Genomic DNA, 15,185 nt, shown 5'->3' on the forward strand with positions numbered 1-15,185 from the left:
CATAGATTTTATAGTCTGTATTCAACAGGGAGATTGGTCTATAATTTTTCATGTCCATCAACTCCACTCCCTGTTTCGGGATTAGAGGGATCAGTGCTTCTTTCCATGATTGTGGTATATCTTTCCCACCCAGTATGTTATTAATTATTCTTTGTAATATAGGGAGGATTACTTCTTCCAGGTTCTTATAGTACATTAATCTGATTCCGTCAAGACCTGGCGATTTGCCACTCTTCATTTTTTTTATTACTTGTGCTATTTCATCTATTTCTATATTGGAGTTTAGGGCCTCAACTTTTTCTTTTTCAATTCTTGGTAATTTATAGTGTTGTAAATGCTGTTCCATTTTATTAACCTCTAATTGTTCTTGTTTATACAAATCTTTATAAAAGTTTAAGAATTTTATTTTTATTTTTACTGGGTCTGTTATTTCCTCCCTTTGGCCCAAAATTTTATTTATAACTTTTTTTGTTTATTTTTCCTTTATCATCCATGCTAACAACTTACCGGGCTTATTGGTGGACTCAAAATACCTTTGTTTTGCCCATTTAATTTTATTTTCTACTTCCTTATTTAATATACTAGAGATATGGGATTGCAATATCTTTATTTTTTTGTAATATTTCATGACTTTTTGGATTTTTGATCAACTCTTTTTCATTAATTTATATCTGTTTAGTTAGCTCTTGGATATTATTGTCTTTTATCTTCTTCAGCCTAGCCATTTGTTGTATTCCAAGACCCCTCATGTACGCTTTACTTGCGTCCCAAACTACATTTATATCTGTATTTTGTTTCCCATTTATCTAAAAAAATTCCACTAACTTGATTTTTGCTTGCGTCACCCATTGGTCGTCTCTCCATATCTCATCGTTCATCCTCCACCTTCCCTTTATTTGCTTTTTAATTTCCATATGTATTGTTACTGGATTATGGTCTGATATAGTCTTTCCCAGAATTTCTGCTTTTTCTAAGAAGAGGGTCAGCAATCCAAATAGCATCTAACCTCCCCCCCCCCCCGATTTTTTAGCTTCCGAGAAGTGTGTAATATCTTTCCCATTAGGGTGTTTAATTCTCCATGAGTCATAGAGCTCCTTTCTGGTTCTCCTGCCAGCCCTGAAAGGGTCCCTGGAGGTTGGAAAGGGCCCATCTCCCTTCTCCACGGCAGCCTCCCCTGGAGTGGAAAGGGCAGACCAGGAGGCCCAGTAAGCCAGCAACTTGCGCACATTGAACTTGTGCACATACAGCTTTAACCACTTGCCAAAAATATTCTAAAAACCAAAAGGAGGAGGCAGGCGTCTGGGGAAGAAGGACTTTGGCAAACCCAATCGCCCTTGAATCCAATGTGTTTTGCAGAATGTAACCCTTGTTTAAAAACTGGCTCCCTGGGTAGCTGTTGTCTGAAGGGGCTGTTCCAGGATCCCACCCACTTTGCAGTGCCTGGACTGGAAACTCGGTCTATAATAATAATAATAATAATAATAATTATTATTATTATTATTTATTATTTGTACCCCGCCCATCTGGCTGGGTTTTCCCAGCCACTCTGGGCGGCTTCCAACAGAGATGAAAAATACACTAAAATGTCACATATTAAAAACTTCCCTGAACAGGGCTGCCTTCAGATGTCTTCTGAATGTCAGGTAGTTGTTTATCGCTTTGACATCTGATGGGAGGGCATTCCACAGGGCGGGCGCCACTACCAAGAAGGCCCTCTGCCTGGTTCCCTGTAACTTGGCCTCTCGCAGTGAGGGAACCGCCAGAAGGCCCTCGGAGCTGGACCTCAGTGTCCGGGCAGAACGATGGGGGAGGAGACGCTCCTTCAGATATACTGGACCGAGGCCATTTAGGGCTTTAAAGGTCAGCACCAACACTTTGAATTGTGCTCGGAAACGTACTGGGAGCCAATGTAGGTCTTTCAGGACCGGTGTTATATGGTCTCGGCGGCCGCTCCCAGTCACCAGTCTAGCTGCCGCATTCTGGATTAGTTGTAGTTTCCGGGTCACCTTCAAAGCTAGCCCCACGTAGAGCGCATTGCAGTAGTCCAAGCGGGAGATAACCAGAGCATGTACCACTCTGGCGAGACAGTCTGCAGGCAGATAGGGTCTCAGCCTACGTACCAGATGGAGCTGGTAAACAGCTGCCCTGGATACAGATTTGACCTGTGCCTCCATGGACAGCTGTGAGTCCAAAATGACTCCCAGGCTGCGCACCTGGTCCTTCAGGGGCACAGTTACCCCATTCAGGACCAGGGAATCCTCCACACCTGCCCGCCTCCTGTCCCCCAAAAACAGTACTTCTGTCTTGTCAGGATTCAACCTCAATCTGTTAGCCGCCATCCATCCTCCAACCGCTTCCAGACACTCACACAGGACCTTCACCGCCTTCACTGGTTCTGATTTAAAAGAGAGGTAGAGCTGGGTATCATCCGCATACTGATGAACACCCAGCCCAAACCTCCTGATGATCCCTCCCAGCGGCTGCATGTAGATATTGAAAAGCATGGGGGAGAGGACAGAACCCTGAGGCACCCCACAAGTGAGAGCCCAGGGGTCTGAACACTCATCCCCCACCACCACTTTCTGAACACGGCCCAGGAGGAAGGAGCGGAACCACTGTATGACAGTGCCCCCAGCTCCCAGCCCCTCAAGACGGTCCAGAAGGATGTTATGGTCGATGGTATCAAACGCCGCTGAGAGATCCAGCAGAACTAGGAAACAGCTCTCACCTTTGTCCCTAGCCCGCCGGAGATCATCAACCAGTGCGACCAAGGCAGTTTCAGTCCCATGATGAGGCCTGAATCCGGACTGGAAGGGATCCAAATGGTCCGCTTCTTCCAGGCGTGCCTGGAGTTGTTCAGCAACCACTCGCTCAATCACCTTGCCCAAGAATGGAAGGTTTGAGACTGGGCGATAATTGGCCATCGTGGCCGCATCTAAAGATGGTTTTTTAAGAAGCGGTTTAATAACCGCCTCTTTCAGCGGGTCTGGGAAGGCTCCCTCACGGAGGGAAGCATTCACCACCCCACGAAGCCCATCGCCCAGTCCTTCCCGGCTAGCTTTTATAAGCCAGGATGGGCAAGGATCCAGGAGACAGGTGGTTGGCTTCACTCGTCCAAGCAGCCTGTCCACATCCTCGGAGGTAACAGATTGAAATTGATCCCACACAACTTGACCAGACAGGACTCTAGCACTCTCCCGCCCCGGCCCTGCTCCCATGGTGGAGTCTACTTCTTCCCGAATCTGAGCGATTTTATCTGCAAAAAAATTTGCAAAATCATTGCAGGAGAACATGTGGCCCGTACTGGGCCCCGATGTTACAGGTGGTTCCGCTAAATTGTGAACCACCTGAAAGAGTCTCCTGCTGCTGTTTTCTGTAGATGCAATAGAGGCGCTGAAGAAAGTCTTCTTCGCCGTCGCTATCGCCACTTGGTAGGCTCGACGTTGAGCTCTAACCTGTGTCCGGTCAGATTCAGAATGAGTTATCCGCCACCGGCGCTCTAGCCGTCTCAACGATTGTTTCATTGCCCTCAGATCCGTGGAAAACCACGGGGCTCTCCGGGCTCCATGCAATTGGAGAGGGCGCTTCGGAGCCAAACAGTCAATAGCCCTGGTTAACTCCGCATTCCAGCGGGCCACCAGGGAATCGGCTGAAAGGCCATCAACATGGGATAAAGCATCCCCTACCATTCTCTGGAAACCATTTGGATCCATTAAGTGGCGGGAGCGGACCATCCGAATCGGTCCCACCTCCCTGCAGAGGGGATGGGTCGCAGAGAAGTCCAGTTGCACCAGGAAGTGGTCTGACCATGGCACTTCTTTCGTTTCACTTTTACTTAGTGTCAGATCACCAACATCCGTAGAGGTAAACACCAGGTCCAAGGCATGTCCGCGGCTATGGGTTGGGCCAGACTTATTCAGGGACAGCCCCGTGGAGGCCATGTTTTCCACGAAGTCCCGAGCAGCCCCTTGTAAGGTCGTGTCGGCATGGATGTTAAAATCCCCTAGGACAACCAACCCCTAGGTCTAGGAGGGGATGTGACTCTGCTGGGGGGAGAAGGAAGGAAAGAAGGTCAAGCCCTTTCCCCACAAAAACCCAAAACAAGACCTCCCCTCCCCACCCCACCTGTCCTCAGCAGAACCTCTGTCCCAAAGAGGATGATTCCCAGCCTCCTTTGCACGTTGTCACCCTTGAAAACGCTTCAATGTGGCTTTTGGAGCAAAATCCTCAACCTCAAGAAATATGCTCAGTGACTTTGGGGTGAATTATCACCAGGCCCCCATAGATGAATTTGCTCAGATCTCTCTAAGCACAGCTAATACGTATGTGTCAGTCCGCAAAAAGGGAGGGTGCTAGAATTATTTCATTTTCAATTAATGTTAGTATCAGCAAAGCTAATAAAGAGAGACAGGAAGAAAGCCAGTCCAAACACTGGATCATGTGACTGGCCCCTGAGCCAGATTCCTGAAGGCAGAAGAGTGGACTGGACCATTTCAAGGCAAGGGGTTGGGGAAGATGACACTTCTGAATGTTCCCCATGGAAAAAAAGAAAATTCCTCACAAATAGAAGATATAATAAGGTAGAAGTTGGAACTCCCATACTCTCTCACCATGTGCAGGTTTTCTGCTAACCTACAGTCTTAGTGAGGGGGCTGCATCCTCTAAGACACGGGTGTCAAACACAAGGTCCGCAGGCTGAATCCGGCCCGCCAGACCTCGTCATGTGGCCCGTGTAGCCGCCGGGGGCCGCCAGCCTTCACCTTTTATTCTCGCTTTTGTTTTTTTGTTTTTGACACAAGAAAGCCACCTCTTCAGCACATGCACGGCAGCCTACAAGCCAGAGAACGTCTGCCCTCTAGCGGCGCCGGCCGTTCTACACAGGAAACCTCCACTTTACATGTCCTTTACATAGTCCTACAGATACAACCGGCCCTTTGAGGGTGACCATACTGCTGATGCGGCCCCCGATGAATTTGAGTTTGACACCCCTGCTCTAAGACATATTTTATGGGCTCCCCACACATTTTCTGTTTTTTTAAGAAGGTTAATTTATCTAGTTTTAAAGACTTTAAAGACTTTAAAGGCAAGAGGTTTTCTCCCCTCAAATCTGTCCATTTCAATTTTCTTTTTATTATTATTATTTATTATTATTTAACTTAACATGCATTTTGCTTTCCTGGCCCCTTCCCTGCTGTTTCTTTCTGCCCCTCCCCCCATTTGTCTTTTGCCATCCCTTATTCTAGCCAAAGGGGCATGGGGGTGTTTTAAGCATCTCCCCCCCCCGCCCTCATACTCTGAAGTGACCCCTTTTCTTCTCACAGAGTCTCAAACTTCTTTCTGCCTCCCCCACCAAGAAAAGTGTTTGCTGTTTGGTCCAGAAAGGAAGACTGTTAAGGCGAGTAGGGAAACTGCCCCACTGAGCCCCCCTCCCCTCCCCACTGCCCCTCCTCACCTGTCCTCAGCAGAGTCTCCTTCCCGTAGTCCAGGTATCTCTGCAGCCACTCAATGCATTCCTCCTCCAGGTAGCGCTTATTGTATTGGATCCCGGCCAGTTCAGCATCCAACTTCCTCTTGCTCACTTCGGCCTCCGTCTGGGCTGCCGTCCAGGTGAGGGTCTCCTTGTCAAAGGCAATGAAGTCTCTCCCGTCGTAGCTAAACTGCCAATACCCTCCTCCTTTGCGCCCGTCTGACCTCAGCTCACAGCCAATCATCCTCTGAAGGGTGTGGATCCCTGGAAGGACCAGAAGAGGCCCAGGAGGTCAAGGGGGGTCAGAGCAGCCCCTCCCCCATCAGCAAAAGAGCCCAGGAAAAAGGATTTATTTGTTGGGATTCGCGGGATACTGGATAAGTCTGCAGGCTTCAACAGGATGATGCAATACTCTGCTGGGTCAGAGTGACTCAGCAGGAGTGTGATTAGTGTGATTGGCTATCACCTGTTTTAAAAGGAAAGCCTGTTTAACAGTGGGTGTGGTTGGCGTGGTGGTTGTGCTGTAGTGTGGTGGTGCTGTGGTGGAGAGTATTCGTTCGTAAGTACTCTGTATGGACTGTTTCTTTTGTAAATGCCTGTATATAACTCACATTAAAAAGACTGCACTGGAAAAACCTGGAACTCTTAGCGTCTCTGCTGAAAGCGGCGCGTGGAATACGCGACAGGGTTATGGGCCCAGCACGCTTCCGCTGCGCAAGAGTACAGGTGGCAGTTATCTAGCCGTGGGTGCTGGAGGTGAGCTGCAGGGATGGAGCAGCCCAGAACTGGCGTGTTGCTGGAGAAGCTGACGGCCACTAACTACAGCATCTGGTCGGTCCGCATGCAACACTTCCTCAAGCGTGAGGGACTGTGGAAGGTGGTGGAAACTCCACCGCAGCCCCCTGAGGAAGATGAGGACGACGACGAAAAGCTGGCACTAGCAGAGGCCCAGCTAGAAAAGGATGAGAAAGCTTTGGCTACGATCATCCTTGGAGTGGACGACAGCCAGCTAGTCTACGTAGCTGATAAGGTGACGGCAAGTGAGGCATGGAATGCACTCAAGGCTGTCCATGTGCGAGAGACAGCTGGCTCACTGATAACACTGACCAGGCGACTGTACCGGTGCCTGAGACTCAGGGAAGAGGCAGCAGTCAGAGGGGAGAAAAATCAGCCAGCATTGTATCTTTCTGAAGGCTCATCCGCAGAACACATTCACTGAGGGAAACACTACAATCCTGAGCCTACGAAGCCCCCCCTTAAATTGCCCCCCTCTCTCTCATCGCCTCACACTTTCTCCCCCCCCCCAATTCCTAGTGGATTCTCCCAACTCCCTGGAGGCGGGGGAGGGGTGGGGTTTCCCTTCCTGCCCAACAGGAGCCTCCCTTGCGGGGTCAGAGGTCACAGTCTGTCCGTCTTTCCCCCCAGCTCTGCTCCTCTGGATCTTGTCCCTTTTGGGGAGACGCCTCAGCTGCCCCCCGTCCCCCCCCAAAAAAGAGGAAAGGGGCAACATGGAAGGGGGGCACCCACACATTGGGGGCCCTTTCAAGAGAGAAGGTCTCCTCTTCCCCTCCATCTCTCTCCCCCCAGCTTCTCCGTATCAAGGACCTTTTCCCTAAAAGGAGAAAAGTCATCGAAGGGCCTTTGGAAAAAGAAGTTTCCTCATAGCCTGGGAGGGAAAGGGAAGCCGCAAGGGGGGTTTGCCCCACTTCAAAATGGCCCCCCTTCTCAGCAGAAGCCAGGCTGCCCTTGTCAAAGATGGTGAGTCCCTGCATCCTCCTGCCCACCCCAGGGGGCTACCACCAAATCTTCAAAACAACAACAGCAACATTAAAACAATCATTTTGAAGTCCCACAATGCTTAAATTGACAGATCATTTTGATTCTCCCATTACCTATTACAGTGGACCCTCCTGATACAAACTTAATTCATTCCAGGGGTCCGTCCGCAACCCAAAAAGTCCGCAAGCAGAGGCACCGCTTCTGAACACGCATGCAGTGCGATAAGAGCGTTTCTGCGCATGTGCGAGCGGCAAAAACACAGAAGTATACTTCCAGGTTTGCCACATTCGTATCCCGAAAATACACAACCGGAGGTACAATTGTGCATACATTTCTTTTTGCATATTTGCTTGAAGCTAAGTCACACTGAGTGGGGTTGGACTTATTTCCAAGTAAACATGCAGAGGATCGGGTAGTTACAATTGTGAAATAAAATAAAATAAAATCTGTTTGTGATCCTGGCTGCCCACACACCGGGACTAGCCCATTTCTGAACTCTCTTGTTGAGGGACTCTTTCCTAGCAGTCAGTTCCATGGGGTGAGGCAGGTTTTAAAGAAGAGCAACTACCAGATGTGGGGCCCCGTTCTCTATCAGCCCCCCAGCAGGTGGAGCGAGCAGTCCAGACAACCTGATGGATTCTGAAAGGCTCCAAGGAGAGAGGGGGGCTGACAGCCAGCATCCCTGTGGGAACTCTCATCTCCCTAAGGAATATGGAATAGGGACACCATCCTTCCTGTCGTCTCCAGCACTGCAGAACCCGGCCGCCCCCCGCCCCCAGTTCACCTGGGCAGTGGGGAGGACGAGGAGGCAGAGGGAAGAAGTTTCATAGAAGGGAGAGAACTCCTGGCTGTGCCTATTCTGGGGTCATAACTGCAGCAGACTGGGGGGGGCATATTGGCACCTCAATAATGTAACTACAATCAACTTGCTGCCTGGGACCAGTAGTAAGGCACATGAGCACAGAGTTATCCAAGTTTCAGGTACCCCCCCCCTTTAATTTCAATATCAGCAGCACCAGGGCTGGATTCCCAGCTGGATTCCCAGCTCTTTGCTCTCTTCCAGGATCCCTCCCTATTACTCCTTTGCCACAAAGCCAGTGCCAACGGTGCCAGGAAGAGAGCAAAGCGTCAACTGGCCTCCTTGTTTTGTGCCACAAATAACAGGCATGGGGGGGTGAAGGGAAGACATCTGTGCCTGCCACTGCAGAGTCTTTTTTCATATAATTTTCCATTATTGTGTCCCCCCTGCCCCCCAATACAAGTACTTTTGTACGGTGGTGCCTTGGTTCTCAAACACCGAAAACCCAGGGAGGCTTCCGCACACACTTCCGCTGCGCTTTTCTGCTTCTGTGGTGGCACCTTGGTTAAACCACTTCTGACTGTAGCAGAGTTTTCCCCGGAGGCAGAGGACAAGAACAGGAGTCATACTCAAACTCACAGTCAAGAGCTTCTTTATTGCTTGACTGGTCGCACAAGCATTTCTGTTACTACTAAAAGGTAAAGGGACCCCTGACCATTAGGTCCAGTCGTGACCGACTCTGGGGTTGAGGCGCTCATCTCGCTTTACTGGCTGAGGGAGCCGGCGTACAGCTTCCGGGTCATGTGGCCAGCATGACTAAGCCGCTTCTGGTGAACCAGAGCAGTGCATGGAAACACAGTTTACCTTCCCGCCGGAGCGGTACCTATTTGCAGTTTTACGCGCTTTCAAACTGCTAGGTGGGCAGGAGCAGGGACCGAGCAACGGGAGCTCACCCCGTTGCGGGGATTCGAACTGCCGACCTTCTGATTGGCAAGTCCTAGGCTCTGTGGTTTAACCCACAGCGCCACCCGCATCCCTTCTGTTACAGTGGTGCCTCGCAAGACGAAATTAATTCGTTCCGCAAGTCTCTTCGTCTTGCGGTTTTTTCGTCTTGCGATGCACGGTTTCCCATAGGAATGCATTGAAAATCAATTAATGCGTTCCTAGGGAAACCGCCTTCAGACCAGGTCCGGGGACAGTCTGTCCCCGGACCTCTTCTGAAGGCTGGGGGGCGGGGACAAGGGCTTTTCTTCCCACCCCCAGCATTTTAAAAAACCTGGGACAGCGGAGGACTTCTCCGCTGTCCGGGGCGATTTAAAAGCCCCTGGGAAGGCAGGCAGGGGGGACAAAGACTTTCGCCCCCCGCCCGCCTTCAGAAGGTGTTCCCGCCCCCCGCCCGGCTTCGCAGCAGCGCTACGAAGCCCGGCGGCTGGGGCAGGTGTTCCCGCCCCCCCACCCTGCTTCGGAGCAGCGTTCCGAAGCGGGGTGGCTGGGGCAGGTGTTCCCGCCCCCCGCCCGGCTTCGCAGCAGCGCTACGAAGCCCGGCGGCTGGGGCAGGTGTTCCCGCCCCCCCACCCCGCTTCGGAGCAGCGTTCCGAAGCGGGGTGGCTGGGGCAGGTGTTCCCGCCCCCCCGCCCGGCTTCGCAGCAGCGCTACGAAGCCCGGCGGCTGGGGCAGGTGTTCCCGCCCCCCACCCCGCTTCGGAGCAGCGTTCCGAAGCGGGGTGGCTGGGGCAGGTGTTCCCGCCCCCCCGCCCGGCTTCGCAGCAGCGCTACGAAGCCCAGCGGCTGGGGCAGGTGTCCGGGATCTCTTTTGAAGCAAGCGGCTGCGGAGAGACGCGATCTCCCCGCAGCCGCTTGCTTCAAAAGAGGTCCGGGATCTCTTTTGAAGCAAGCGGCTGCGGAGAGACGCGATCTCCCCGCAGCCGCTTGCTTCAAAAGAGGTCCGGGGGCAGCGGGAAGAGCTGCCCCCGGACCTCTTTTGAAGCAAGGGGCGGTGGGGAGAAGCGATCTCCCCGCTGCCCCTTGCTTCAAAAGAGAAGACCCGCTGTCCCCGGGGCAAGCTTCGTTTTGCGAAGCAAGCCCATAGGGAAATTCGTCTTGCGAGGCAACTCGAAAACGAAAAAACCTTTCGTTTTGCGAGTTTTTCGTCTCGCGAGGCGTTCGTCTTGCGGGGTACCACTGTACTATTATATACAAGCTATTGACAATCCTTTTTTAGCTCTCCAGCATGGTATTCTCATTCCAGTAATTACCAATCCTGACACAGCAAAACTCACACTATCAGCAGCACACATTGTCTTACTTCCAACCTTGTTGTCAGTGTGTGTGCTGACAGTGTGTGTGTTTTCCTCGTGCGGAAATTCCAGCCTGCAACTTCCTCCCTTTATTTGCACCTCCAGCTGACACCAGTCAAGCCTAGAGTGCCACTCATACACGCTAAAGAAAATTCTGGAACCCTCTTTAAGGCTTCCAGGAACCTTTACCTGTTTCTTAAAGAATGTTTTCCTAACAGCTCGTTGTGCTTCTGGGTAGCCTGAGGGAGTTCAGCAATGGAGGAGAGGCTGTCCTCCTCTTTCACCTCAGGAGCCTTTGGCTTACAGCTGAATTGAGTTGGGGAATATAAAGCCTTGGATGAGAGCAGTTTCTCTGGAAGGAAATCCTGCTTTTCTGGGCTGGATTCAGCTAACACAGTTAGTCTAGCGGGAGCCAGAAGGAACAAGTCCCACTCGCACAACTGGGGCTTTCTCCCCATCTCCTTCCCCACAAATCAGGTGGGGGGGGGGTCAGGAGAAGCCCCAGAAAGGTCAGCAGGGGGAGGGGAAGCGAAATTGCTCCCTCTGGCAAGTAGAATGATTGTAACAGAGCTACTTTGGAGTCCTCCCTCTAGAACTCCTCAACATATTTAATAATAATAATAATAATAATAATAATAATAATAATAATAATAATAATAAAAAATAAATAGTATCTTCTACAAGATCATGTCCCAAGGTGATATGGTTCTTTTTATGCACTCAAACAATGGCCTACATTGGCTCCCAGTACGTTTCCGAGCACAATTCAAAGTGTTGGTGCTGACCTTTAAAGCCCTAAATGGCCTCGGTCCAGTATATCTGAAGGAGCGTCTCCTCCCCCATCGTTCTGCCCGGACACTGAGGTCCAGCTCCGAGGGCCTTCTGGCGGTTCCCTCACTGCGAGAGGCCAAGTTACAGGGAACCAGGCAGAGGGCCTTCTTGGTAGTGGCGCCCGCCCTGTGGAATGCCCTCCCATCAGATGTCAAAGCGATAAACAACTACCTGACATTCAGAAGACATCTGAAGGCAGCCCTGTTCAGGGAAGTTTTTAATATGTGACATTTTAGTGTATTTTTCATCTCTGTTGGAAGCCGCCCAGAGTGGCTGGGAAAACCCAGCCAGATGGGCGGGGTACAAATAATAAATTATTATTATTATTATTATTATTATTATTATTATTATTATTATTTGTGGTTGGCCTATGCAAACAACAAACCACAAACCCCACCAGCTGGTCTGGATATGGAGCTTTTGCTTGGAGGGAAGTTGCTCTGTTTCTTTGCTTCTTCAGCATAAATTGCTTTCTCCCTCATTTTATGAATGAAGCTCACTCCCCTCCCGTTTCCTCAAGATGTTAAGCGGGATCAATCCCGATACACCTATACCTTCAACCTTGTTTTTAAATAGAATTAGATGACATTTCCAGGGCTGTCCGTGGCACCTTTGAAGTGGCCACCTCATTTTTTTGGGATTTTCTGAGGTAAGCAATTGCAAGAAATGATCTGCATCAGGAATTGAGAGGCGCCCCTTGGTGACATTTATGGGGCATTTCCCATGGATACCTGCAGGGGCTCAGGAGGGACCCAATCCCCATTTATAAAAGGGGGAGAAGCAGAATTCGCAGGTGCCCAAGAGGAAGCCTGCAAGGCCAGGCCAGGCCTGATCCCACTGCAAGAAAAGCAGAGCTGCCCCTTGCAGCGCTGGCTTGGTCTCAGCTGACCCCCTGGGTTTCTTCCTTGCAAGCCTGACAAGGCCAACGAAGGCCCCAGAGGGCTCTGGACACACTCAGGCTGACCCCTTTGGCAAGGCTCCTTCCACCTCCATTATTCTGTCTCACAGGTGGGGAATCTCTTTGGCTTCAGGGCCAGATCCTGATCAGGGTTGTCCCCCTGGGCCAAAAGGGGCAGGAGGGTGAAGCTGACATCATAGCATAGCCCACCTGTCAATCTCACCCACCTTTCTACCCCTCCACTGCAGTTATTGTTTGAAGTGCTGGGACATCTGTGGTGCCGTTAGGGGCAGGGGAAGGTCCTGAATCAGGGAGCCTGCTTAGGCAGTGAGGAAGTGGAGAAGCCTGGAAGGTAAAGGTGCAAAATCATAGAGAGATCTCCCTCTGAGGCATCTGATCAAGGCCTGTATTTTAAAATGAGCTTTAAAATATATTTGCAAATGTTTGTATGTTTCATGCCAGGCAGAAAAGCAGCTGGCTAAGTACTTTGGCAGTTGTTTATCTTCCTGAACAGGGCCCCCCTGATTTATAGCATTAACAGGAGACAAATTTCTCAAAGTTGTAAAAGGGAATTACAGGCTGGGAGCAAAGGTTATACTGACCCTACATATTACAGAATACAATCAAGCTGCAAAAACACTAATTAAGAGTTGGTAAATAGTAATATTTATTGTTTAACAGAAAATAATACTATGTGCCTCCCATCAGACTCTAGTCATATTTTCCTAAGGTTAAAGGGGAAGACCTAATGGGACTTCCAGAGGTGGCGCCATCGGTAATGGCCGACTCCCTCTGATCCGGAGGGACCAGCTCTGCGGGAATCGGGTCTGTTCCGCTGCGGCGAAGCGGGGACCCTGGAAAAAATCACAGGCGGGTGAAGCCTGTGACCGTGGGACTTGGCGGGCACCTTTTGTGCCCCCCCCCAACTTGCAAAGGAGCCCGATTACAGGTTCCGGAGCGGAGCGGGGAAGCGGCGCGGTGCTGAGAGTCAATTGCTTCTTCCGTGGAGCGAAGCCGCACAGCCGTTACCGGAGAGCGCTGCCTTTTTCCTGTGACAATTTGGCTACAAAACAACTATCCGTGAGTAGGCTATTTTGCGAAAGAAAAGATCAAAGAAGTAATTTGATACCGAAGCGGAGAGGCATAAACAGGAAGTCTGCCTTCCGTTGTTTGTAAATAGAGTAAAGCAATGAACTTGTAAGTGAAAACCTTGAAAGACGTTTGAAAAGGACTATAATTCTAATATCAAACAAGCAATTTCCCCCCTTAATTGCAGGAGAGGAGGGGGGAAAGGTCTGAACTGTATTTCCCTGCAAAAAGAGAGAAAAGGAAGTTAAAATCCACTGCTTAAAACCTGGGAACGGGTTGCCAGTGAACAATAAGAATGCCGTACGGTGAATGCGCTGTTAGTGAAAGTATCCTTTGACAGCTACCTCTGCAAGTGAGATACAAGTGAGATACAATATTTCTGGTTGGCTTCTCCTGGTCTTAAAGTAACTGGAAAACAACTGAAATTGAAACTGTCATCTTTTTTGTGAAATGGGGGATTAAAAGGAAAAAAAGGTTAATTATTTTAAGGCAACAACTTCTGACTGTTACTGTGTCCCCTAGAGGAAGTTTGAAATTGCTACAATAACAGCTGGTCCAGGGGAATTTTCCACTTCAAAATAAATTCTGATCGTGGGATTGACCTTGGGCCTTATCTAGAGTGTTATGGCAGATGGAAAAGAGAAAATAGATTTGCTTCAGGAAAAAACAATGAGGTCTGGTAGATCATTTCGCCCAGACGTTGGGCCGCAGCGAAGAGCATCAACATCTGGTCCTCCTGGATTACCAACAGGAGCTGCATTGGTTCAATCTAAACCCAAAGGAATGGCAGCCAAAGATGTTTTGGCTCAGGCACTAGGTAAAATTAATGAATCTTTGGAAAGAATAAGTAAACAAGTAGCTGAAGCATCAGGTAAAATTGATCAAAATACAAGTATTAACAATTTGGGACAGAAGGTAAATACCAACACAGAAACTATTGAGAAATTACTACAGGAATCTACCTCGACCAGAAAGACAGCTGAAGAAGCAAAGGAAATAGCAACTGCTCTAGAAGAGAAGATACCACCGATACATAAACAACTTGAAGACCACAGGTCAATACTGTCTATGATTGAATTGAAGGAGAAGCAAATGAATCTGAGGATCAGGGCCGTACCCGAACTTGAGAAAGACAATCTGACTGACTTTCTTACGCAGAAATTTGCAGACTTTTGGAACCCAGATTTGGAGAAGGAAAACTTTAAGATAGTGAGTGCTTTTAGGCTTGGAAGAGGAGGGAAGAAGAACAGGGTGAGAGACTGTTTGATCACCCTCTGAACAAAAGAGGAGAGAGATAAAATCTTGGGTCTGCACTTCCAGAAGACTTTGGAAATACATCAGTCAAAAGTGGAGATATTTAAGGACATTCCGAAATATCTTCTGGACCTTAGGTCCAATTATCGAGATTTGGTCACCCTGTTGAGAAGCAACGGAATTATCTTTAGGTGGGAATTCCCCCAAGGCCTATCCTTTAGCTACAAAGGGAGAAAGATAAAAATAAGATCAGAGGACGACAAAGAAAGATTTTTGAGAGACCACGGAGAAGACTTGCAGAAAGAAGCTGGAGAAGAGTTAAGAGCACTAGAAAGAGGAGGAATTTTAGACATACCAAGACTACCTCCTGATTTAAAAGACCGCCTGGAGAAGGTGATACCACTGACAGAACAGGAACAGGCACTTGGTGCAGTTGGAGGAGAAATAAAGTAACTACATCATGGCTCTGCAACTATTAAGCTGGAATTGTAATGGTTTGAACTCCCCTCAGAAAAGGAAAACAGTCTTTCATTTATTAAAAAAGGAACAATTGGACTTGATTTGTTTACAGGAAACACATGTAACAAGGCTACACAGGAAAGTATTGATCAACAAAAGACTGGGCCAGGAGTTTATTTCTTTGGACAAGGTTAAAAAAAGAGGGGTAGTGATTTATGCAAAGGAGAGATTATTACCGAAATTTATCTTCAAAGATGACCAAGGAAGATTTGTGGCAATTGAAATTCAAACACAAGGAGAGAAATTTTTGATA

General features: G+C 49.2%; 1 protein-coding gene and 2 long non-coding RNA genes across 6 annotated transcripts in view; 1 reads left to right on the top strand and 2 right to left on the bottom strand.

Moving 5' to 3' along the window:
* The window catches only part of LOC309364986 (major histocompatibility complex class I-related gene protein-like), a 91,067-nt gene that overhangs the window by 66,469 nt on the left and 9,413 nt on the right, over positions 1-15,185 (bottom strand). For all 4 annotated transcript variants that reach the window (XR_014165907.1, XM_081903058.1, XM_081903057.1 and 1 more), the window contains exon 3: positions 5,453-5,731. Coding sequence is in view for 3 of the 4 variants with exons in the window: in XM_081903058.1 (XP_081759184.1) it covers positions 5,453-5,731 (279 nt within the window). In the remaining variant the exon portion in view is untranslated. The remainder of the gene's footprint in view (positions 1-5,452; positions 5,732-15,185) is intronic.
* The window catches only part of LOC309365273, an 89,133-nt gene that overhangs the window by 19,382 nt on the left and 54,566 nt on the right, over positions 1-15,185 (top strand). The gene's annotated exons all lie outside the window — the stretch shown is intronic.
* Positions 1,354-5,001, bottom strand: LOC309365431. The gene is made up of 3 exons (XR_014166140.1): positions 4,987-5,001; positions 4,018-4,659; positions 1,354-1,452 (listed from the first exon to the last, which is right to left on the bottom strand). It is a non-coding gene; the product is annotated as an uncharacterized lncRNA (long non-coding RNA).

Source organism: Podarcis melisellensis, assembly GCF_964234715.1.
Source record: "Podarcis melisellensis genome assembly, chromosome: 2".
Taxonomy (NCBI): domain Eukaryota; kingdom Metazoa; phylum Chordata; class Lepidosauria; order Squamata; family Lacertidae; genus Podarcis; species Podarcis melisellensis.